At 52.2% G+C, this 23,239-nt stretch overlaps 11 protein-coding genes across 11 annotated transcripts; 5 read left to right on the forward strand and 6 right to left on the reverse strand.

Annotated features, from left to right (window-relative positions):
* Positions 1-318: 318 nt before the first annotated feature.
* Positions 319-1,939, forward strand: N7443_001839 (putative MFS transporter; the record flags this gene model as incomplete). The annotated part of the gene is made up of 3 exons (XM_056881895.1): positions 319-514; positions 568-630; positions 681-1,939. 3 exons carry the CDS (start codon positions 319-321, stop codon positions 1,937-1,939), a joined length of 1,518 nt encoding a protein of 505 aa, XP_056743736.1.
* A 426-nt stretch (positions 1,940-2,365) lies between these two features.
* N7443_001840 (cupin domain-containing protein) lies at positions 2,366-2,935 on the forward strand (the record flags this gene model as incomplete). Its single annotated transcript, XM_056881896.1, has 1 exon — positions 2,366-2,935. The coding sequence occupies one exon, from the start codon at positions 2,366-2,368 to the stop codon at positions 2,933-2,935; it is 570 nt and encodes a 189-aa protein (XP_056743737.1).
* A 258-nt stretch (positions 2,936-3,193) lies between these two features.
* Positions 3,194-4,356, reverse strand: N7443_001841 (zinc-dependent alcohol dehydrogenase family protein; the record flags this gene model as incomplete). The annotated part of the gene is made up of 3 exons (XM_056881897.1): positions 3,194-3,666; positions 3,717-4,163; positions 4,218-4,356. 3 exons carry the CDS (start codon positions 4,354-4,356, stop codon positions 3,194-3,196), a joined length of 1,059 nt encoding a protein of 352 aa, XP_056743738.1.
* A 413-nt stretch (positions 4,357-4,769) lies between these two features.
* N7443_001842 (glycerophosphodiester phosphodiesterase) lies at positions 4,770-5,936 on the forward strand (the record flags this gene model as incomplete). The annotated part of the gene is made up of 4 exons (XM_056881898.1): positions 4,770-4,818; positions 4,870-5,057; positions 5,107-5,286; positions 5,343-5,936. The coding sequence occupies 4 exons, from the start codon at positions 4,770-4,772 to the stop codon at positions 5,934-5,936; spliced, it is 1,011 nt and encodes a 336-aa protein (XP_056743739.1).
* A 489-nt stretch (positions 5,937-6,425) lies between these two features.
* Positions 6,426-8,613, reverse strand: N7443_001843 (LIM domain-containing protein; the record flags this gene model as incomplete). The annotated part of the gene is made up of 2 exons (XM_056881899.1): positions 6,426-8,296; positions 8,502-8,613. The coding sequence occupies 2 exons, from the start codon at positions 8,611-8,613 to the stop codon at positions 6,426-6,428; spliced, it is 1,983 nt and encodes a 660-aa protein (XP_056743740.1).
* A 993-nt stretch (positions 8,614-9,606) lies between these two features.
* N7443_001844 (Zn(II)2Cys6 transcription factor domain-containing protein) lies at positions 9,607-11,632 on the reverse strand (the record flags this gene model as incomplete). The annotated part of the gene is made up of 7 exons (XM_056881900.1): positions 9,607-9,936; positions 10,013-10,119; positions 10,173-10,613; positions 10,687-10,948; positions 11,009-11,319; positions 11,372-11,553; positions 11,604-11,632. 7 exons carry the CDS (start codon positions 11,630-11,632, stop codon positions 9,607-9,609), a joined length of 1,662 nt encoding a protein of 553 aa, XP_056743741.1.
* A 528-nt stretch (positions 11,633-12,160) lies between these two features.
* On the reverse strand, positions 12,161-13,740 carry N7443_001845 (sugar porter family MFS transporter; the record flags this gene model as incomplete). The annotated part of the gene is made up of 2 exons (XM_056881901.1): positions 12,161-12,798; positions 12,852-13,740. 2 exons carry the CDS (start codon positions 13,738-13,740, stop codon positions 12,161-12,163), a joined length of 1,527 nt encoding a protein of 508 aa, XP_056743742.1.
* An 817-nt stretch (positions 13,741-14,557) lies between these two features.
* On the reverse strand, positions 14,558-15,702 carry N7443_001846 (mitochondrial import inner membrane translocase subunit tim9; the record flags this gene model as incomplete). Its single annotated transcript, XM_056881902.1, has 4 exons — positions 14,558-14,596; positions 14,664-14,756; positions 14,809-15,023; positions 15,072-15,702. The coding sequence occupies 4 exons, from the start codon at positions 15,700-15,702 to the stop codon at positions 14,558-14,560; spliced, it is 978 nt and encodes a 325-aa protein (XP_056743743.1).
* A 570-nt stretch (positions 15,703-16,272) lies between these two features.
* N7443_001847 (sugar porter family MFS transporter) lies at positions 16,273-18,158 on the forward strand (the record flags this gene model as incomplete). Its single annotated transcript, XM_056881903.1, has 6 exons — positions 16,273-16,477; positions 16,523-16,692; positions 16,740-17,255; positions 17,317-17,806; positions 17,866-17,993; positions 18,084-18,158. The coding sequence occupies 6 exons, from the start codon at positions 16,273-16,275 to the stop codon at positions 18,156-18,158; spliced, it is 1,584 nt and encodes a 527-aa protein (XP_056743744.1).
* Positions 18,159-19,652: 1,494 nt separating this feature from the next.
* Positions 19,653-21,257, forward strand: N7443_001848 (inositol-3-phosphate synthase INO1; the record flags this gene model as incomplete). Its single annotated transcript, XM_056881904.1, has 1 exon — positions 19,653-21,257. One exon carries the CDS (start codon positions 19,653-19,655, stop codon positions 21,255-21,257), a length of 1,605 nt encoding a protein of 534 aa, XP_056743745.1.
* Positions 21,258-21,653: 396 nt separating this feature from the next.
* N7443_001849 (putative 1-aminocyclopropane-1-carboxylate deaminase) lies at positions 21,654-22,820 on the reverse strand (the record flags this gene model as incomplete). The annotated part of the gene is made up of 1 exon (XM_056881905.1): positions 21,654-22,820. The coding sequence occupies one exon, from the start codon at positions 22,818-22,820 to the stop codon at positions 21,654-21,656; it is 1,167 nt and encodes a 388-aa protein (XP_056743746.1).
* Positions 22,821-23,239: the final 419 nt, after the last annotated feature.

Genomic DNA, 23,239 nt, shown 5'->3' on the forward strand with positions numbered 1-23,239 from the left:
GAGAATGCGGTATCACTTATCAGACCTCGGCCAAAGTCCGCGATAGTCCGCCTCCGCGATAGGCCTCTCTGCAGATAGCATGGCCCTTTCCCACGCGAATGCAACCGTGCGGTACGAGGTGCCGTTGATCTGCAACCCCCCAGACCTTTTCCGTCTTCCTTTCCCTGTCGTGTCCCCGTTAAAATGGGTCCATAATGCGGAGAAGCGTGGGGGTTACATGAGCTGTGATGCAACATTCTCGTTATCTAATGAGCAAGGGATAGTTCGCTGTTAAGACGTGAGCTTCCCTCGGCTACGTCTCGAACAACTATCTTCACAATGGAATCCACACACCCGTCGCTGGGCGACACGAAAAAGGTTGCCATTGGCACCGTCGACGAGCCCAACAAGCTTCAGAGCTATGCATCGGCCCCCGGTATCGTCGACGAAGTCACACGCGTGGTCGACCACAAGGCCGAGCGACGTCTCTGCCGACGGTTTGACTTGCGTATTCTTCCGATTCTAGCTGTTATGTGTACATCTACCGGACATCCCCAGTTATGCTCGCTTCTGACCTTTGACCTCTAGACCTCTTCGTGGCCCTGGATAAGGGAAACCTGGGAAATGCAAAGACGGACAGAATGACCGAGGGTAGGAGGCAGTTAAAATGACAATGTTCCAGCCTGCTGATGACCTCACAGATCTCCATTTCAAGCCCAATCAGTATAACTTGCTGCTATCGATCTTCTTCGTGCCCTTCGTGATCTTCGCCCCGCCCTTCGCCATGCTCGGAAAGAAGTTTAGTCCCGCTCGCGTGCTGCCGATATTGATGCTTGCGTTTGGCTCATTTACCCTGCTGTCCTCGGCTGCGTTTAACTTCGGGGGCATCTTTGCGCTTCGCTGGTTTCTGGGCATGGCTGAAGCCCCCTTCTTCCCCTTGGTCATATACTACCTGACCACCTTTTACCGTCGCGGTGAGCTGGCTCGTCGGCTGGCCTTCTTCTACGCCGCCTCAAACATTGCCTATGCCTTCTCGGGCCTGATTGCGTTCGGCGTCTTCCAGATCGAGGGCTCGAGTCTCCCCAACTGGCGCTACCTGTTCATCATCGAGGGTGGTGCAACAGTCGTCTTTGCGGTGTTCGCCTGGTTTTACCTCCCCAGAAGCGCGGCCGAAGCTACGTTCCTATCCGAAGAGGAGAAGGCGCTAGCTTTCCATCGTATTCAGGTGGACTCGAGCGCGGTGGTCAATGAGGAGTTCAGCCTACGCGAGGCGATCGGCATTTTCAAACAACCCACCACCTACGTTTTCCTCTGCATTGAAATCTGCCTTGGTGTTCCATTACAGGGTGTGGCGCTCTTCATGCCTCAGATCGTGGCACGACTCGGTTATTCGACCGTGAAGACCAATCTCTATACCGTGGCCCCGAATGTGACCGGCGCCGTAGTGCTCCTGATTCTCGCCTTCTGCTCGGATTACAGTCGTCTACGATCGCCCTTCCTGGTGCTAGGATTTTTGCTCACCTTTACCGGCTTCATGATTTATGCCTCCATTGACGACGTCCACAAGGAGCTCCAGGTGGCATACTTTGCGACCTTCATGATGACCTGGGGCACTTCCGCGCCGTCGGTAATTCTGAGCACCTGGTATAACAATAATATTGCGCACGAAGGCCGCCGTGTCCTCCTGACCAGTATCGGCGTGCCTCTGGCCAACCTGATGGGTCTCGTCGGCAGTAATGTCTTCCGGGAGCAGGATGCCCCCAAGTACATGCCAGCCCTGATCACCGTCGGGGCCTTTGGTGCCACCGGGGCGTGTTTAGCGGGTCTGTTGGGGCTGTATATGCTGCTCGACAACAAGCGCCGCGACCGCCGTGACGGGGTGACGCTCCGTGCGCGGGATATTCCCACGGAATGCATGCGTGAGGGTCCTTCGTCCGCGCAATTTAGGTGGCTCATATGAACCTTTCCCCGCACATTTGTGCATATTAACGAGAAAATTCGGACCGTCAGGAATGTCAATATTCATTGTATATAGTTGAATTGACTGCCTTCGCCAACCAATAGCCTCTCAAACTATCCCGTATGGAATTCTCCCGCGTCCCCTCAGATAACTAGAACAAGCATGGAGGGGTTGTTGTGTCCAGATGTCTGCGGCCAAAGTCACAGAATGAGGGAAGCCCGAGTCGGAAGTAGGTGTCGGAAATTGAGAGTGGGATCCGGTGCCGGAAACCGGCGATGCAAGCCTGATGATGATCTCAAGCCGACTTGGGTTAGGAATCTCGGCCACAATCACACCGCTCTTTGTGCATTGTGGGATAGGTTGCAGCCGACGTGTTAAATTAAATCCAGATGCACATCCGCTCCGATCAAGCAAACTGTCTTCATTATGTCGAATCCCGGTCAGATCTCGCCGCTCCGTCCCGTCACTCGACATGTAACCGGCCACAATGCGGCCGGCAAGGCCATCATCCACGCCTCCTCTCCAGGTGAATGGAAGTCTTTCGAGGCAAAGGACATGGCCTTTGACGTTGTGTATACCACCTCTCAATTCCCCGCCGATCTGAACAACGACGCCGATCTCGCGGCTCACGAACAGGTCGTTCAGTCCGATCAGCTTGGTCTTGTCAATCCTCGAGGCACTGTTTGTCGCATCGTGGATTTTGCCCCCAACAACAAGTGCATTGTGCACCGCACGCAGAGTTTGGACTACGGTATTGTGCTGGAGGGAGAAATTGAGATGTTGGTGGAGGAGGGAGAGCCCGTGCGGATGAAGCGAGGAGATATCGCCATTCAACGCGCTACCATGCACGGCTGGCATAATACCAGTGACACCGAGTGGGCACGAATGGTGTTCGTGCTGCAGGATTGTCAGCCCTTGACCGTGGGCGGCACCACGATGAAGGAGGAATTGGGAATCGCGACCGGTGTCCTCAACCCGAGCGGGAACGATCAGTAGGGGAGTTGCAGGGCTGTGCGAGATTCTAATTTCCAACATCGCGCATCCATGGAAGCAACAGGAAGCCAATGCACGTCGCATTCGACAACTCAAGGCGGGAGGCGCGGGTTGCAAATATGAGGCTTGTTTCTAATTATCTTTCCGGGCTTTTGGACCCTTATCTATTGAATCCTCGATCTATGCGCTCGAACGTAGAGGCGTGTCTAACCAACAAGGATGACTCGTCATACCATTTTTCCTCTGTAGGGCAGGATAGCTTCACAGTTTGACTTGGATCACTACCTTCCCAAAGTGGCTGCCACTTTCCAGAAACTTGAACGCCTCCTTGGCTTCGGCGAAGGCGAAGACACGATTAACGACCGGACGAATTTGATGTGTCTCGTAGAACCGAATCATCTCTTCAAACCGATCTTTGGGGCCGTTGATAATGCCCTTAAGGGTCACCGTGCGGCGCAGTGCCAACAGGTTGACGTTCAGTCGGTCTTCCGCGGCATCAACCTTGCCTGACACATAGCCGATGCAGTCAATCAAGCCTCCAAAGGCGATACAGTCGAAGCTTTTTCTCAAAGTCTGGGCTCCACCGGTCTCAAGGATGATATCGGCACCGTGGTTACCGGTCCATTCCATCACCTCGGTTTCCCAATCGGGGTTGTTGCGGTAGTTGATGGTGCAGTCAGCCCCGAGTTGTTTGGCCTGGGCAAGTTTGGCATCGGAGGAGGAGGTTATGATAGCTATGCACTTAGTAAGCTGCGTTCTTCGATCGACGAGCTTTAAGACTCACCCTTTGCACCTGCTGCCTTTGCAATCTGCAGTCCTGCAATAGCCACACCACCCGTGCCCTGAAGTAGAATATACTCGTCCTTTCCACCACTCTGTCCCATCGGTCGCATTCCATTGATGGACATCCAAGCAGTGACTGCGGCAATAGGTAGCGTGCATGCCTCTTCATCAGACATATAGCTGGGAGCTGGGACGAGTCCGTGTGCAGGGAAGACACGGTGAGTTGTCAGGACGCCGTTTAGCGGTAGACCGATGCTGCCCGCCAGCATTTTCTCGGTCACTTGGCCCGTTTGGTGTTCGGAGAGGAAGGTTGAAAGCACTCGATCTCCCACAGCCCATTGTGACACGCCAGATCCAACTTGAATCACCACACCGCACATATCAGAGCAGGGCACGATAGTTGCATTCTGCTCCGCGGTTTTGTGATGCTTATATTCCCCCTTGGTGACTTGATAGCTATCAGATGACGCTTTCTCACAGTCTCAAGTCGAGGGGTACTCACCTTCCACGTCCCGGTAGTTCAGGGAAACGGCATGGACCTCCACCAAAACCTGGCCTGGTCCTGGTGTCGGCATTGGCGCCTCAGTTTGGCGAAGACTATCGAGACCCTCCAGAGGAGTCACCCACTGCTGGATAGACATGGCTGAGTATTTGAAAGAGGTTCAAGGGCAGCGCTCCGTGACGAATCGATCCGGGGTTATGAGTTGTAACACGCCGCGTTGGTGAAGCTCGAGATTTGGAGACAGCTCGAAGCTGAGTAATCCACAAAGCTCCTCCACCATGACCACGTCTTGCTTTCTATAATTTTGGCCTCCAAAGCACCTCCATAGCGTCTCCAATCCACCTGTTTTTGTCTGAATGCCGTGGACTGGTCTTGCTCTGCGCTTGGACGTGAAATCTCACCGCAAGGCGCACAGTCGGAGTTTGCGTTGTTCCAAAAGTAGAGAGACGCGCAGCCGGCAGCCTGCGGGGCGCTTCGGCCTATCTCCGCCTAAATCCGGTGAGATAAATAGCCTACGACGTCGTCTTCAACTCTGCTCTACAACCTGCAACGATGGCTGACGATCGACCTCTCCGCGAGGGACACTTCCCAGACACTCCAGGTTGGTGATGTACTTGAACCACCCGAGCCACGCTCACTGACGTCGATCTAGCACATTACTTGCACTCACCGACTGATCACGAATCCCCACGTCTACCCCAAACGATCGCCCATCGAGGCTATAAGGGAAAGTTTCCAGAGAACACGTTGTGTGCCATTGAAGGGGCCATTAAAGCAGGAACTCAGGCACTGGAGCTCGATCTGCGTCTTTCCCGGGATGGCGTTGTCGTATTGTCGCATGTAAGCAATACCCGCTCCCCTCAATGGAAAAGAGGCTCACCGAATGCAGGACGCGACCCTGAAACGATGCTTTGGCATCAAGAAGAAGGTAGATGACTGCGATTGGGACTATCTAAAGACCATCCGCACATTGAAAGCGCCGCAAGAGCCGATGGCGAGGCTAGTCGACGTCCTAGAGTTTATGCGCCAGCCAGGGCGTGAGCATGTTTGGATTTTGCTCGACATCAAGGTAACTAGACATGGCTCGAGTCATTTTGTGTTGGCTGTCACTGACACTATTTTCAGCGTAGCGATAATCCCGATATCGTCATGAAGCGAATCGCGGAGACGATCGAATCCGTGCCCATCCCGGCGATAGGACCAGACTGGCATCGGCGAGTGGTCCTGGGATGTTGGTCTGCCCGATACTTGCCTTTGTGTGCCCAGTATTTGCCACGGTACAGCATGACTTTAATCTGCTTTGATTTGGGTTACGCTCGCCAATTTCTGCACGTACCGCGGATTTCTTTCAACGTCAACCAGATGGTCTTGATGGGCCCGCTCGGTCGTGGGTTTCTGGAAGAAGCGCGAGCTGCACATCGTCACGTATATCTATGGACGGTCAACTCGCCGAACTTCATGCGCTGGGCTATCCGTCATGAGGTGGACGGAGTCATCACGGACGAGCCAGCTCAATTCAAGCAGATTTGTGAAGAGTGGAAGAAAGAAAGAAATGAAACAGGCGTCATCCGAGCTCCAGAGTTGGACCAGCTGAGTGTGGGTGAGCGGCTTCAAATTCTGGCCGTCGCCGCATGGCTTGTTCTCTTCGGTTGGTTTCTCAAGCTCAAATACTTCCCTTCCGTAGAGCGTGTCCAATTTGAGCAACGCAAGGCCAGTTGAATCCCGACAAGAGCATCTAGCCAGCTCAGTCAAGATATGAGATAATGATATAATATGATTTCGGGTTCCTTGCAGTGAACATTATTCTCATCTCTTCCTATACAAGCACAAATACCACCCCACCAATGGAACACCAAACCGATGAAGAGGTATATGAAACCTATGTTGACATAATGTCGAGCAAACGAAGATAGCAAAACACCGGCCGAAAAGATGCCACCGCCAACCCACACAAGTGAGAACCCCAATGGACATGGATTACAATGGAAACAAGAGAAGAGGAAACCCAAAATGCAGAAAAAAAAATAGTCAACCAACGCTAGTCGGGGGAAGGCCAAATGAATTAACACCGAGGACATGGAGGGGTATAACGCGATTTTAAACGAATGACAAAGGCAGCCGACTCGGCGAGGATAACCTGGCAGGACAATGTAGAAAGACAAGGTTTTGCAAGCCACAGGCGCAGAACTGTTGATAAACGCATCAATCTCATATCATCATGAGCTTGGTAGTTCGTCTCTCTGGGAAACGTCGACCACCGCCAGAGGAGAACCGTGGCCCAGGGCGAAGTCCTTGAGCCGGACCTGGTCCTGGTCCGGGGGACCGTGGAGGAGGATATCCAGATGGGGGAGGATATCCGCGAGACAAGGGAGATGATCCCAAGGGAGAAGATCCGAGGGTTGGACGCCGACGGCCAGGAGGAGGCGGATGAAGGGTCGCTGCAGCCCGACGAGCGTCACGTTCGCAATAGACTTCACCATTCCATTCGAAATAATCACCATTTAGCAAAACGTGACAGGTCTGACATTGCAGGCATTCAGGGTGGAATCGGCGACGATCCGGTCGGGTAGGGTTCCGTTCAACAGTCTCAAGATAGTGGCCCTCGATTCCATTGTGACAGATGGAACACAACGACCCGTTGCGCTCGTGGTAGTGCTGTGCACAGTAGGGACGATTGTTAAGGACGTAGAAGTCGGCTGTTTGGAAAGGAGAATGACATTCGAAGCAGACAAAACAGCCACGGTGGTATCTCCCTGTGAGACGACCATCGGATGATGATATCGATTTCCCTACGATTTCTTCATTACATCCCTTGCATTTTCCTTTTGATCGTGTCGCTGATCGACTTGGCGGAGGAATTGGCTCGGTGGCTGACCGTTCTAGAGCTCGAGGGGAATGAAATTCCCTAGGTTGCTGTTCCATTGGGGCTTCCTTGCGCTTCACAGGGGCCTCTTCATGCTTTTGGTGCTCCTGGCGCTTTTCAACGAGCAGTGAGAGGGTGCCCTGGCCGATCGCAGGATCGGTGGGTGAGTCCGGGCTGAAGAACGCAGCGGGGATTGTAGGTATTCCGTCCATCGTACCCGGTATCCGACCAGGCATTTCGAGAATGGTCTGACGAGTCCGTGGGGGCAATTCCTCCACAAGGGGACTGAGGTTAAGGGGATCAGCCGGTTTATGGCGGTTCAGGCTCACATCTGAGGGCAGACTGGACATGGAACTGCCGCTGCCACTGCGAGTATCTGAAGGTGGAGATGAATCTGAACAAGTGGAGCCCTCCGGTTGCTGAGAATGGCTCTCCAGGCCCAAGGCCTGTGCAAAGCTAGTGACGGATAGATTGCTTTCACTCGTAGCGTCGGAGTTTCTTCTCGGGCCATCACTTCCAAGCTCGGCATCGGCGGGATGAAGGTGTGTCTGTGTTAGTGGTGCGAAGGCCTTGTCGAAGTTAGATGCGGTTTCCTCCGGAGAATGTTCCTCGGGCAGATCCTGCAGGCCCGAAGTACGGTGATCATGGATGCCGAAATCAAATCCGCTGTAGATTTCATCTCGGTCAGTCCTAGAGGAAGAGCTGACGGACAGATCCGAGTCTCGAGAAAAGGACGCTTTATTCGGAGTTCGCAGAGGCGGTGGCATTGGTGGGGTGTCATCCATGAATGTACGGAAACCGCGCGAGAAGCTGTTCGTCGACGACCGAGCGGTTGAACTTCCGTAGCGGGTGCTTGCCAAGGAGGTGCGGTAGCTACTATGACTCGCCAATGAATCTCCTCGCTGGTGAGACATCTCGGGCTCTCGTGACGGTGGAAGCGGACTAGGAGGCAGCTGTATCTCCTCCGGCATCAGGTTGACACCGAGTCGCGGAGACGGTGTAGGTGCGGAGCGTGTCGTAGAATCCGACATCATGCGAGGGGTTCCCACATGGGCCGGTGGTCGATTTCCAGGCATCGGGAAGGCGAAGACGGAATCATCTTCTGACGGCGCTCTCATGGGAGATCGAGGCGCCGACCTGGCGGAGAGTGGCGATGGCATATGCGAACCCACGCTACTCGCCGGCGTGGGTACGTGCAGTTGGAAAAAAGAGCTATCTGCAGAGTGTCAATGGTACTTCCCTGTAGCAAAACGAACTGCTAGACGTACTTGCGATTGTTGGATCGATGCGAGGGGGTACTCGACCCTGTTTCAGTCGATCTGGAACGTCTAGCCCCGCGGAGGGGGGGAGGAGATGGTGGTGCGACGGAGGCTATTGAATATTAGCAGGCAGATCGATTCATTATGGAGATTCAGGCGTACAGTGACTGTGACTGGGAATGGACTCGACGGGAGAGCACACATGATCACCCATGACCGAGATCTCGACATTATGACCACAGTTGGAGCATTTGATGGTGGGCAAGAAGCCCATGTTGATAGTCGCCATTCTCGTATCAAGATCTGGGGCGCCGGGAGGTCATCGAGGGGTTGTCTCAGTGGGCAGACTGCCCTAGCTGCATCACCATGAATTGCGGGGAGGTGGAAAGGGATATTTCAGTAGCAAGATGGCTGAAATGATGGAAGAGGGATAGAGGTGTAATCACGCTAACGCCGTAGCGTCTCCAGTGCGGACGGAGGATTCGTAAGTGCAAGAGTTGAATGTTCAGGGGTAAAAGCCGAGTCAACCATTGAGAAAGTTGCCACTGCCTTTTTGATCCACCTGCTGATGCAATCTGTTGACTCTGTTTTATTCATTTCATTGACTGCAAATGCAAGCTGTCCATGTAGCTCGTTAACTAATTGTGAATGCAAATGCAGTTGAAAGATATGCAGGAACACTTTTCGGTTCCTCCGCACCTCCCGCTTTTGGTTTTTAGATCGTTCGACCTTCCTTGCTACACACATCTTCGCATCTTCACATCCTCACATCCTCACATCTTCTCTTTCTAGACTGTGGAATCTTGAATCTAAAGGCCTAGACCCACTGGGCTTTAGTTGAGTTTTAGTTCGATTTCACGATCTTTTTACCCCTGAGATGGACTCTCGGGCCCACAAGTCGGGGCTCTTTCTCGATGTTCTGACACCCGGTTCCACTGCTGGGCCATAGCACCCTCGATCCCTTCCTTACTCCCTGAACCCTCCCTTGATCCTATCTCTCAGCAGTCATGATCCATCCCCATCACTCTGCGTCCCTCCTTGCGCAATGGAAACAATATCTAGGATTATCCGGAATCGGAATCGGAATCAGCCGTGATCCCTAACGGCGATCCTTTCTCTTTTCTCTTAACTCTTTCCCGAGAGTTCTGGCCAGTGATATGTGAAACGGGATGTACTGGATGTGACAGTACATTGAGACCCCAATCATAGGGGTTTGTATGGGGCCGGACCCAGATGGCAACTCGATCTGGTAACATGGTGCTGGGCCTCAACCCTGCACTCCCAGCTGTGCACCTGGATCGTCCTTCCCATCCGAATTCAGTGCATACCCCCACGTCTCGCAAAGATGGCGGGCGCTGGAATTAGTTGGCCATCCGTGCAGCGATTCCGTTCGAAGGAGGATTTGAATTAGCCGATCCTGTTCCTGTCGATCCGTGAATCGATCGCCACCTTCAACGCCCATTAGCTCGCATCCTGCTTGTGATCGGGGTTCCCTACATATCTGAATGGCCATGCAGCCGATCACCATCGCTGGAGGCACTGAAGAATTCGACAGAGCCACGCCACATACGGTCCAGACTCCCTGTCGTATTTGTTGCTGCCAGAAATCAGCATTGGATGCGTCAAGCCTCGACGGGACAGGATAGGAGTTATGATTCCACACGCTCACTTACATCCACTTGCCGCGCGACTCGTTTGCGCAGAGGGCCGACAGTCGGCAACTCAGGATCGTGCACCGAAAGTAATATCTTCGCGAGTTTGTTATATTGGTAGCCGATAGCTACCGCGAATGATCAACTTCATCGCCTATCCGTGAACTATATGGGGGCTTACCGTGCCATGCAGAGCTAAACCGGATGTCGGGGAACGTTGCCCCGATCTGCACCTCATCACCGACGAAGTAGGGGTCGAATGACGCTGGGCGAATCTCGCTCCATTGCTCATTCCTCTTGCAGAGATCGGCATGCACCGCCACAGAGCGTGGGCACGCGCCGAAGGAGAAGAGTAAGACGTCGGCGCAATGCGCAATTGCTTGGTTGGCCCAGTCACAGTCCACAGCATCCGGGCCGAGCGCAGTAAAGAGTGAATGCAGCGAGCTGAGATCAATGTCGGGGGGTTGGCGAAGGCTCATAGCATTGTAGATTTCCTGACGGAGACCACTCCAGTAGACGGCCTGTCGTAAACTCGGGGTCTTGGTCACGGATGGCGGCGGAGCTTTCATGAAGGCTTTGGTCCCAAAGGAATGACCCCGAAGATCAGAACCCGCCAGTGGGACTGCGATCGTCGTTAACGTGGGCTCCATAGTGCGACCTTTCGACGTCTCGGTAGGGAGGGTCCACGGCCTCACCATCATATTCCTCCAGTAGGCGAAGGATGACGGTAGCCGCCAGCAAATCGTCATTCATAGCCGCGCCATGGTCATTCAATGCTGGGATCAATGTCTCAAGGCAGATTTGATAGTAATGGTCGGATATATAGGGGTCAAATGTGGCTGTGCGACTCAGATGGCGAGCTGACATGGCCATAATTGCGTTAAAAAGCGTGTCGCAATACCTAGCGCGAAAGGGGATGTGCACTGCAAAATGCTGCTGGCGGTCTGTGCAATCAAACTGTATTTCCGCAGTGAGCAAGGCTCGCTATACGCAAATGCACGCAAATGTTCTGCTCACAAAGGACGATATGCGGTCCACAAAGTGCTTCAAGAGAGCAGCTTCTTCTGGGTCTCTCAGGGGCCATAGTCGCTGTCTCGTGTGTGCGTCTCGACGCTTGCCCAACGGATAATACCTCTCAGACTGGTTTCCCTCTGATTGGTCGCGTGATGGAAGATATTCCTCCTGTGGTGCTGACTGAGGTGAGAGGGGGTTAGTCATTAGCGAGCCATCCTTCTCGAGTAAAGGCAAGCTCCCATCAAGCTGTCGGTCATCCGTTGACTCTGCTACTAGACCATCGTCACCACTGCCAGACTCGAGCACAAAGTCCACTGAGGATTATAACATCAGTCATTGATATGTTGACTCCGCAGGGAGCCTAACCTCGTGGTGGCGGCTTCAGCCAAACTTGATTGCGAGGGAATCGAATCCGTGAACCCGAATCTTTCACCTGGCGAAACCGTGTCTTTCGCTGTCCCCGTATACACGCGCGTCCGGTCCGAGCACATCGGCTGCACTGTGGCAGGTCTCCGTCACATTTGTGGTGTAGCAAGCGACATGGATCACTAAAAAGCATCAGAGATATCCCGCAAAGCTGCAGAGAGTCATAGCAAACCAGCAGGAGCTCTTGGTGGCTGTCGCCATGGTCCTTGGATTTTTCAAGTTGGAGTGGGAAAGACTTGCTTGCGGCTTTGCGGGGTCCGTGAGGGACGCGGGTGTGAAGCTCTGCCAGGTATGGTTCGGACCTTTTCCGAACACAGATAATTCAAATGAACTCCTTAAGCCCCTCCTGAATTTGCAAAGTCTTCTTTCTCCAGCGGTTATCAATCAAGACTAGTGCGCCTCATCTTGTTCCAAGTCTAGAGGCTTGATAATCAGCGATAGCTTGATGAGATTGCCATCTGGATTCTCAGCAACTAATGCCGTCTCGTCCTGTACTTGACATATGATCTGTGAGACCTATCTCGTTTCTTGAATGGTTACTAAAGAACACATCGACTTTATTTAGCGGCAACTACGTGAGTTTATCTTCTGTTACATATATTCAGGCAGCATAGAGCATTGAAATGACTGGATGTCCGCGGATGTTGTCCAGCAACCATCTATAGTACCCTCCGGTCAGGTGCCATCATGGAATAACCGTACATGCTTCGTTCGGACTCGGCTTAACTCTTATGCTGAATTCTCGGAAGGAATCTCCTTCGGGAGCCGCGAACGCTCAGGAACCGAGTGGGGCAAGCGCTTGGCTGCGTTCACAGTGTCCCAAATCGTGTCGGATGTCATAAAGATCCGATCAATTTCTTCCAAGCTGCGCCCAGCAGTCTCTGGGAACAAGAAGTAAACGACTCCCATCATGATGACGTTCAATCCAGCAAATATGATGAAGAATCGCCACTCAAGGGCCTGGAAGGCCAATGGGGTGATCTCAGTGATCACGATACAGAAGATCCAGTATGTTCCCATACTAATGCCATTGATCGTGCCGCGCATTTTCAGAGGACTTAGCTCCGCAGCATATAGGAATGGGATACCACCATAGCCGATGACATAGCTGAAATGGAAGAAGAATATGAAAACTACTGCCCCGTCCATTGCTCTTGCGTTGTCGGGCTGAGAACCCAGTGCGGCCACCAGGGCTAAACACACCGCATTGCCAGCAGCACTCGCAAGCATCAAGCCACGTCGGCCAAATCCCTCGATGGTATATACGCAAATCGCACCTGCAATAAGTGTAACTAGTTGGTATATCGCAGCCAGAAGTCGAGACTTGACCGAATCCAGTGAAAGATAGGTTTCGAAGATGGTGTTCGCTGTGAGGATGTTAGCAACCAGAGCGATACACCTAAGGCAAGACAACACTAACTGTAGAATGTCACCGTATTAACGCCAGTCAGCTGCAAAAACATCATCACTGTGGCAGCCAACATGGCGCGATGGAAGATACGCTGGCTACCCATGTGGAACACTTGTTTGACAGATGCCTCTCCGGCCAGCTTCAGAGAAGATTCCACCTCTAATATTTCGGCTTCTACCTTGAGATCGTTGGCATCAACATCTTCCAAAGCTGCTAAAACTTCCCGAGCTTCGACGATGCGGCCCTGTCGAACCAGCCAGCGAGGGGATTCTGGCAGAATACTGATGAACCCGATCACCGTTAATGAAAGTAGAATTTGCAGTGCAAATGGTACCCGCCACCCCTCACTCTCAGGAGCGAAGGACATTCCAAAATCAATAAAGAGAACCAGACTGGCTCCTAGTCCTGCAAAGGGGCCGATTGTAACCACATGCGCTCCGCGCTTCGAGGTTGTTGATAGTTCGGACTGCCAGACGGGCACAGTGGCTAGGACGCCTCCGGTTCCAAGGCCAATTATCAGACGAGAAACGACCAGTTGTGTAAATTCAAAGGCAGTCGTCATGAGAATCGCGCCTATGATTTGTATGACGGAAGCCAGCATGATGACCTTTTTGCGGCCGAGGATGTCGCCTAGTCCAATACATGAAAGGGCACCGAAAAGGCCACCAACTGCGTATAAAGCGACGACGGTTCCTTGAATGGTCGATTTGTAAGTCTTTTCTTCGGGCGCCGCATCAGTCAAATCGATTTCGCGAAATTGTCTCTCGAAACTGTCCAATGTCAAGACTCCACCCAGCATCGACTGGTTGTATCCAAAAGACATAATTGCCGGCATAGTCACGCCGACAAGAGCCATCATATTGAGGCTGTTGCCTCGTAGGCCTAGATATCGCCGCATCTTGGGTCCGAATAAGGTCGGGAGGATGGGGTCGAACTGTCCGGACTAACACCTTTCCAGGCAGTCGCAGTTAAATTGGAAAATAATAGCATTTCCAGAACCCACCATGCCTTCTTGGAGGATTCCACCTCCAAGGGGCGAGAGGGGCGTAATGTTATTCCCGCATTCCATCACGACGTGTTTCGCGCCCTCGATGCAGATTCGATCTTCTACCATGCCATGGTCGTGGACAAGCTTTGACGTCAACGAATCACATACCAATCAGACAGTGTTCTAAATTCCTTTGGCGAAAACTCTCATTAGAGCAAGCGTCCTACAGCGTGAACCTTGCAGGGCTACCGATGGTCTAAGGGCGGAAGGGTGGAAAGGGTGAAAGAAGGGCGTTCTTCGCAGATCCTCCTCGCCACAGCCTAAAACAACCAATGCCCCTATTGATCACCTAGATGTGGATGTGCCCAGCACATACAAGGGCACTGTTGCCCCGAAGCATTCTTTTTCCCTCTGTAACCCCCTACGTCGTACATGCATGTGGGCGAGCTGCCGCATAACCCGTTAGAGAAGGTGATCTAAGAGGCCCAAAGACTTTGATTTGGTTCCCTTCCGGTCCCTTTCTTTCAAACTGATGAAGCTCTTGTTAGGGATTTATTTGCTCCTTTGAATATAGTGAAATGTATTCTCAAATCTACCTTGGCAGACAAGACGTGACAGCTTGTTCAGCGATCATCATGCAGCCTGACCAAGGAGATAGCCCGGCTTGCGTGACGGTATATACATACATACTCTTTAGTAACTTTGACTAGCTCGACAATTTTCCTGATTAAACACCATCGCCGACCTGGTAGTACTTGTTCCATCGCTATTGTTCTATCAGTATGACGATCTTCCCAAGGCCATAACAAATTCTCAAATAGATATAGACTTACTGTGTCAAAAGGCTTTGAAGAGTCAATAAATCTCAGGTCTGTAGCCAGACGTATCACCCTATCCGGATCATTGTTGATGGTGGAGGCGTGGATCTGTAAAGTCAGCATTTCGGGTTGTCATGTATGAGGATGCTAGGAGTCTCACGGCGTGTGGCTTGTGCAGAACCACGTCTCCAGCTTCATATTCGGCGGTGAGCCAGGCTCGCTGATATCGGTGAGAAAAATCCAACGGCAGCTCCGACAACAACCCCGTGGCCATCATATTGGTGTTGAATGCGTCCTTTGTCTCCTCTTCTGTTAAGCCTGCCGCATTTGCTTTCTGGGTATATTGCTCTTCGATCTTGATACCGAGCGGATTGCCTGGATACAGTTAGCTTGAGCTTTCTATGTCTAATTGAAATGACTCACCATTTTCGAGGTAAATAAGGCCGCCTCCGGTCACCTTGATATCTCCGATCGGAACCCACGCAGTGATGCTCGTTGGTTCTCCATGGCGCAAAAAGATCTGATCGTAATGCACACCTATGGGTTTAGTTCCAGGAATATTGTTTCGTAGCAGAGATCGGCGCAGTCCCAGAGTGTGTGATCCCCAGCCGGTGAAGCTAGCCACGAAGTCCATCAAGGACCGGTGTCGACAGAACTCCTTTGTGTACCAATCCTGGTAGTGAGCATTGATGGCCTGATCCACAAACTGGGCAGCCTTCTCGCCCCCGGGTCGTCCGTTCTTACCGGCTCCGCCGGCTCCAATTCCAGGGAATTCTTCAGGGGACTTGTGAGGACTGAAGATGCCCTCTACCGGCTGGGAGCCCTGTTCCAAGACACCCGTGGGTAACATCATAGTGAAGTACTCATGACGGGCCTTTAACACATCCTCTCGCGGGATAAGGCCTTTGAGGAACAGATAACCGTCTTTCTCGTAGCGTTGTCGCAAATCTGCGATAGGTTCATTGGGCCGAGACTGGTTGAGGGGCTTGACATTATCCAGAGGACCATCATTGACAGCCAAAAGTCCTGGTTCGTAGAGAAGAGGTAACTGCATTCTGTGATTAAGCCCCAAGGGAGATTGTTTGGGTCAATTATTGTGGGCAAAAATACCATACGTATTCGAAATCGACCCCTGCCCAGAAGCAATATTTATATTTTGCCTAAATGTCCATGATACAAGGCCGGCGCTAATCTTGGATACCACCATCATTGAAATTGCGAATCTAATCCATTTCCAAGCATCGGAAGGCATCCCAAGTCCCATGACGATGTATACCTGACCGCAGAATCTCCTCAGTTGTGTCAAAGAAGGAGAATATCGACCGCACCCCCGCACGATCAAAGGCACGGACCAGATGACCCGCGCGCCAAGTTGCCTGTTTTCAACATACTGGGGTAAAGATCGACCGCGCGGAATTCCTAAACAATGCCAAACCCCAGATTCTATCAGAACGGGAAATACACACCCGCATTTTGTCCTGCTCCCTGCCCAAGACACCAAAATCTCGGAGACGTGCCGACATTGACGAAACTTGGGGATTTATCATCCTGCACCCAAGAGGTCGATTCAGCCTACAATATAAGATGCGAAGCATGGTCCTGAAATACATCGAATGAAGCAACCATGTTTTCATTCAAGCAGACCAAGCTCATTCGGCCACCCCCTGGTATCGACCCGCTCGAAACGCGGGTGGCAAGCACCACCTATCTCTACGGCCTGACGGCCTTTGTATCCCTCGGAGCTTTCCTGTTTGGATACGATCAGGGTGTCATGGGTGTGATCGTTGCGGATAAGCGCTGGCTGGATCTCATGCAGCCAGCAAACTCCTGTGAGTACTTCTGTGTACAAGCAAAACCTTTTTAACCCAGAGCAGGGGTGACAGGTACGGTCGTATCTCTCTATGACATTGGATGCTTCATCGGGGCCATGTCTCTCGGCTATATGGCGGATCCCATCGGTCGCGAGCGAACTCTGGCGGTTGCTTGCTTTGTGTTTATTGTTGGCGCGATCATCCAAGTTACGTCGTACTCAATTACACAAATTGTATGCTCTGCAGACTCCAAGATACGAGAGCTTGACTGACTGAATAGACTATTGGCCGAGTCGTCCTAGGCTACGGCGTGGGTGCATGTGCTGGTGGCGTGCCCCTATATGTCGCCGAACTTTCTCCACCTAATATTAGAGGGCGAATTGTGGCGATCGAACAGATGATCTTGTGTCTGGGAGAACTAGTTGCCTTTTGGTTAAACTATGGTTTCAACTTTCTCGAGACGGATGACTGGTGGCGGATCCCACTGGCTATTCAGATCCTACCTGCCGCAATTCTCGGTGTTGGATGTTGGCTTTGGATTCCTCCTAGTCCTCGTTGGTTGGCTAGCCAGGATCGACATGAATGTGCACGCGAGGTTCTTACACGCCTTCATGGATCTGAGGCGGCAAAGCTGGAAATGCAAGAGATTATGGCCTCGATCGAGTTCGAGCACACTGTAAGCGAGGCGACTTGGAAAGACATGTTCACTATGCCCGTCTTGCACGTCACAATCCTCGGAATGTCGATTCAATTCTTCCAGCAAATAACAGGTACGAACTCGATACTCTACTACACGGTGAGTTTTAACAGTACAGTCCCTTCATGTGGTAAAGTCGATTCACTGACCTCTAATCCAGCCGTCTCTATTTGAACGTGGTGGAATCAAAGACCCCCACACCGCAAACCTGGCCACCGGCGGTGTCGGCATCGTGCTGTTCGTTTTTTCTTGGGTGCCAATATTCTATTTTGATCGACTTGGTCGAAAGGTGTGGTTACAGATAGGGACCGTTGGGATGATGGGCGCCATGATTGGTATCACCGTGCTACAGTGGCACGCAGAACACAACCCGGATGACAAGGCCAATTACACAATCATCATGTTTCCCTATCTATTCTACGTTTTTTTCAACATCAGCTGGGGTGTCGGATCATGGACCTACGCAGCCGAAATATTCCCGGTTTCCATGAGAGCCAAGGGTAATGCTTTGACCACCGCGTCGCTATGGATAGCTTGCTATATCGTGGCACAGGCAAGCCCACCAATTGCTGATGCCATCGGCTGGGGTCTCTATATTATATACACTGGGATCTGTGTAGTGGCTTTCTTTTTCGTTCGATACGCACTGGGTTCGTCCAAATTTTCTACCCCCCTGGAAACACCGACAGCTAATTGCAAGATTGTGCAGTTGAAACCCGGGGACGAACGCTGGAAGAAATGTCCCAACTATTTGGCATCGAAAGACAGCTCGCAGAGCGCAGCGGCGTCAAGCCGTCATCAACTTGCGAAGCATCTGATGATGAGCATGTAGAGCATGTAGGTGCACCTGCTCTATGATAGCTATTCAACATGGTTGACTAGGTATCGTAGCCGATCTCCGCTGCAAGGTCACTTCTACATTAACAGATCGCGAGAGGCCCCGACGAGGACGCACGTGAAAACAAGCTCGGCCTTTGCATTGGTGAATACGCATTCGGATAGAAAAGACTCTGTAACGAAATACAACCCGGCATCTTGATTTGTCCAATTTGCCCTGACGAGACAACCTAGTTTAGGAGGCATTGTGATTATGTCGAATAGGCGATTGCGATTATCTGTTTAGTCGTATAACAAAAGACGTTCCACAGTAAGTCTTGAAAAAGGGATGAAAAGATGTCTAAAACTTCGAAGAAATGCTTGGGAGGGTCGGGCGGTTTTGACGTTTTCTTGGTTAGGCTAGGATATCTCTCGGCAAAATATCTCTCTTAAAGTTCTTCTAGGGCGTGTATTTTCTTTATTATTATTATTAATCTTTAAAACCTTTGAAAGGCCTCTTTTGGCGTCTCCTCGAATGTGCTCGGACAGATAGGCCATAGCAGCTTATGCAAACCTTTTCAGTGTATCGCTTTGACCCTTCTACGTAGAGTAAATCTTCCATCACGATCACGTCCAACAGGACCGCATCGCATGAGCGATCAGGGGCAGGGACCGAGCCAATAGTAGACCTACGGTGTAGACCGCCAGTTGAGAGCCCCGCTGCGGTGTGTGTGTTGTGCCCCTCATTTCCGGTCTTTTTTTTTTTTTTTTTTTCCCTTGGTCTCGCACGGATCACCCTTTGGTTCGGGGTATGGAGCTCAACCCCAGCTCCTTCTCTGGGGTAGGTCAAAGGAGGAAGACGGAGTAGCACTAGGGCAAATGGGATATTTAGCGACACGAAACAGGAACTCGAAGCGAGCCCAGGCACCGGGAATTTGGGACCGGACGGATGCGGATGGAGTCGGCACGCAGTACGGAGTAGTGGCTCCCGCTGCCAAAGGAAGGAATTGGCGCAGACAGCTTCTGGAGTACCGTGGATGCCCACTTCCTTTCTCTTGCGTGTGCCTCAAATGCAGGCACCGGATGACATTGGCCCGGGGTTTCAACTCGCCTTCGTGCGGGAAGCGAAGCTAAGCTAGTGCCCAACAATCCTCATCTTGGAAGCCGGCCGAAGATCCCGACAGTCCGATCGGACCATGATTGGTGTAAACGTAGAGTAAATCATTGAACGAAAAAGGGGGAGACTAGTGTAAAGACGAGAACAGAGGACTCGGAGTTAGACGGCACGTGTCACCGCCTATTAATTAACTGCGAAAGTATTCCCCTTCTTCCTTCCTCTTTCCTCTTTCCTCCCACTACCTTCCTATTTCCCCAATTCCTCCTTTACGGTTCGTATAAGCCTTTTCAGCAGGTTCGATCACATCTCCTCGAGAAGTGATCATCATACATCCGGCACCATTTTCTCCACACAGCTTAACTCGTGAGTCTTTCCCCGGATTTACCCCCCTCCTTCCCCTCTATACCTTCGAATTCTAACATGTCTCTAGGCGGCACCACCCGTTCAACGGCCGGCGTTCATCCAACCGTGGTGGGGCACCGGAACACGCATTATACTTCCAGTAAAGCATTTCAAGAGTCTTAAAGTCTAACTTCAGTTCACTGTCAATCCTGCCGTGAACAATGGCTCCTCACGCTTCCTCGGATGTTGCCAATGGCACTGCGAACGGGTCGGCTCGCCAAGAGTCCTCGCCTTTGTTTACTGTTCAGTCGCCCAATGTGGTCTACACTCCGGACGAGATCAAGAGTCAGTATGCCTACCAGACTACTGAGGTGACCCGCACTGCGGACAACAAGCTGGTGGCCACCCCCAAGGCCACCAACTACCACTTCAAGGTCGACCGCAAGGTGGGAAAGGTCGGTATGATGCTGGTCGGCTGGGGTGGAAACAACGGTTCCACCGTCACCGCCGGTATCATGGCCAACCGCCGTGGTCTGTCGTGGGAAACCCGCGATGGGCAACAGACGGCCAACTATTATGGCTCGATCGTTATGAGCTCCACCATCAAGCTGGGCACTGATGCTCAAACTGGCGAGGACATCAACATCCCCTTCCGTGACCTGCTCCCCATGGTTCACCCCAACGACATGGCCATCGGAGGTTGGGACATCAGCGCCTTGAACCTGGCTGCTTCCATGGACCGTGCTCAGGTTCTGGAGCCCAGCCTCAAGAGTCAGGTTCGCAAGGAGATGGCCGAGATGACCCCCCTGCCTAGTATCTACTACCCCGACTTCATCGCTGCCAATCAGGAAGATCGTGCAGACAACGTCATCGAGGGCGACAAGGCCTGCTGGGCCCACGTGGAGCACATCCAGAAGGATATCCGTGACTTCAAGGCTCAGAACGGCTTGGACAAGGTCATCGTCATGTGGACTGCCAACACTGAGCGGTACGCCGACATTATCCCCGGTGTCAACGACACTGCCGACAACCTGATCAACTCGATCAAGGCCGGCCACGCCGAGGTTTCCCCGTCCACCATCTTTGCTATCGCTTCGATTTTGGAGAACACCCCCTTCATCAATGGCTCGCCCCAGAACACTTTTGTGCCCGGTGCCCTTCAGTTTGCCGAGCAGCGCGGTGCCTTCATCGGTGGTGACGACTTCAAGTCGGGCCAGACCAAGATGAAATCCGCCCTGGTCGATTTCCTGATCAACGCCGGTATCAAGCTCACCTCTATCGCCAGTTACAACCACCTGGGTAACAACGACGGCAAGAACCTGAGCTCCCAGAAGCAGTTCCGCTCCAAGGAGATCTCCAAGTCCAACGTTGTAGATGACATGGTTGCTGCCAACCACCTTCTCTACGAGAAGGATGAGCACCCCGACCACACCGTTGTCATCAAGTACATGCCCGCCGTTGGTGACAACAAGCGTGCTCTGGACGAGTACTATGCCGAGATCTTCATGGGTGGCCACCAGACCATCAGTCTGTTCAACATCTGCGAGGACTCGCTCCTGGCGTCGCCCCTGATCATTGATCTGGTCGTGCTCGCGGAAATGATGACCCGTGTCACCTGGAAGGCCGACAGCGAGGGTACTGAATACAAGGGCTTCCACAGCGTCCTCAGTGTTCTGAGCTACATGCTCAAGGCTCCTCTGACCCCGCCCGGTACTCCCGTTGTCAATGCCCTCGGCAAGCAGCGCTCGGCTCTGATCAATATCTTCCGTGCCTGCGTTGGTCTCCAGCCCGAGTCGGAGATGACCCTTGAGCACAAGCTCTTGTAGATGCAAGTTGTGTTACGACTGCATACAGACTTCTCAAGTCCGACCCATATTCCAACTAGAGTCACTCTTTAAATCAATACAATTTTGATATTGCTATCAGATCTATGTTGATGTCGCGTAGTTAAGGTGCATTTTAATTGTGAATGAACTTGACGTTCGTGGTTGGTATCAACAAACAGTCGGACCAACAAGATACTGCAAATAGGAGCTACTAAATCCTTTGCCTCCTTGATTCTTCTCTTAATACCCTGCAAGGTTTTTTTTTTCTTTTCAAATTTCTTTTGAAATATGTGTTTTCTCCTTTGGTATAAGCCGTATTACGTACGACCGGACAAATCGTTCATCACCGCTTGTTCAAGCTCATCCAAATCCTCTCTTTGGTCTGGGTCTAGGTATCTACTTCTTGGTCTGACCAGGCTCTGAGTATGCGTTCAAGGCCAATTGCCCACCCAAGTGGGCGTACAAGATATTGCCCTCCTCGATCTCTCCGCGTCTGATCATATCCGCCATGCCCGCCAAACTCTTCCCCTCGTAGACCGGGTCGGTAATGAAGGCCTCCATCCGGGCTCCCCATTTAATAGCTTCCCAGGTCTTTTCGTCTGGAATTCCGTAGATGCCTGCATGATACCGGTCATCCAAGATCACGTCGTCGTCCGTAATATCATCCTCAGTTAGCCCAATGCGAGAGGCAGTGTTCTTAGCAATGCGAAGGACCTGTGCACGGGTGGCCGCCACAGTGGCCGAAGCATCGATACCAATGACCTTTCGCTTCGGGTCTTCAGGGTAAAGGTACTCCAGCAACTTGAAGCCAGCAATCATGCCGGCAAAAGTTGAGCCTGTAACAGCGCAGACGAGCACCGTGTTGAAGAAGATACCCTGCTCCTGCTCCTGCTCGCGAACCTCAAAGGCCCAACGGGCAAATCCCAATCCACCAAGCGGGTGATCGGAGGCACCGGCGGGGATATAGTAGGGCTTCTCGCCTCGAGACAGACATTCTTCCACGACGGCCTGTGCAGTCTTCTTGTGCTCAATACCAAACTCCGAGGGATCCAATCTTACGTCGGCACCCATCAGCCGACTAATCTGAATGTTGCCAACTTGGTCGTATCCCTGTTCGTCCGTCTCTACCCAATGTTCCTGGACCAAGCGAGCCTTGAGACCAGATCGTGCGGCGACGGCGGCGACCTGGCGAGTGTGGTTGCTCTGCACGCCGCCAATTGAAACCAGAGTATCGCAGCCAAGGCTCAGAGCCTCGGCCAGCAGATACTCGAGCTTACGAGTCTTGTTACCGCCAAAAGCATATGCCGAGTTCAAGTCATCGCGCTTGGCATAGACGTTGACCCGGTGGGGACTGTCGCGAGCGAGATCGGCGCTGATGCGGGGAAGAGCATGGATTGGTGAGGGGCCGAAAAGGAGGGGGGGTACGAGGGATGGAGGCGAAGGGCTCCGGCAGGGTAACGCTGGCCATTGTGAGAGTGAAAAAGAAGATAGAGATGAAAGTGGTAGAGAATGAATCAATGGAGCACACAGGTGCTTCTTTATATGCCCCTTTTTATTCCTCATGGTCCAAGGCCCGCCTTTGCGCCCTTCAGATAACCTCATCGGGTTGGCGCTATCTGGCGATCCTCGCGGGTATAGAAATAGACCCGAGATCGGCCAGCTTATCACCCTGGGAAGAGGGGGGAGAGGGGGTGGGGGTGATACTCGGACGTTGCCCGTAATCAACTCATCGGGTGTTTGATGGTTGATATCGGTGCTACAGAGTGGAATAGTGTTGTCATATTGTGAGATTTAAGACTATGGGTGAATTGCCATGCCCATAAACTTGGATAGCGTGGTGCGATGTGGAGACCTCAGCATACAGAGGATAATCCGCAAGGTACTGTAGGGTGAGGACCTTGGGTTCCCCTCCCCCTTAAAGGCCTATAAAGCCCGTCCGTACGGCTCAGTTTACTTGGAATCTCGTACGGAATATCACGACA

Source organism: Penicillium atrosanguineum (genome assembly GCF_028827265.1).
Source record: "Penicillium atrosanguineum strain IBT 20685 chromosome Unknown utg000002l_segment0_segment0, whole genome shotgun sequence".
Lineage (NCBI taxonomy): Eukaryota > Fungi > Ascomycota > Eurotiomycetes > Eurotiales > Aspergillaceae > Penicillium > Penicillium atrosanguineum.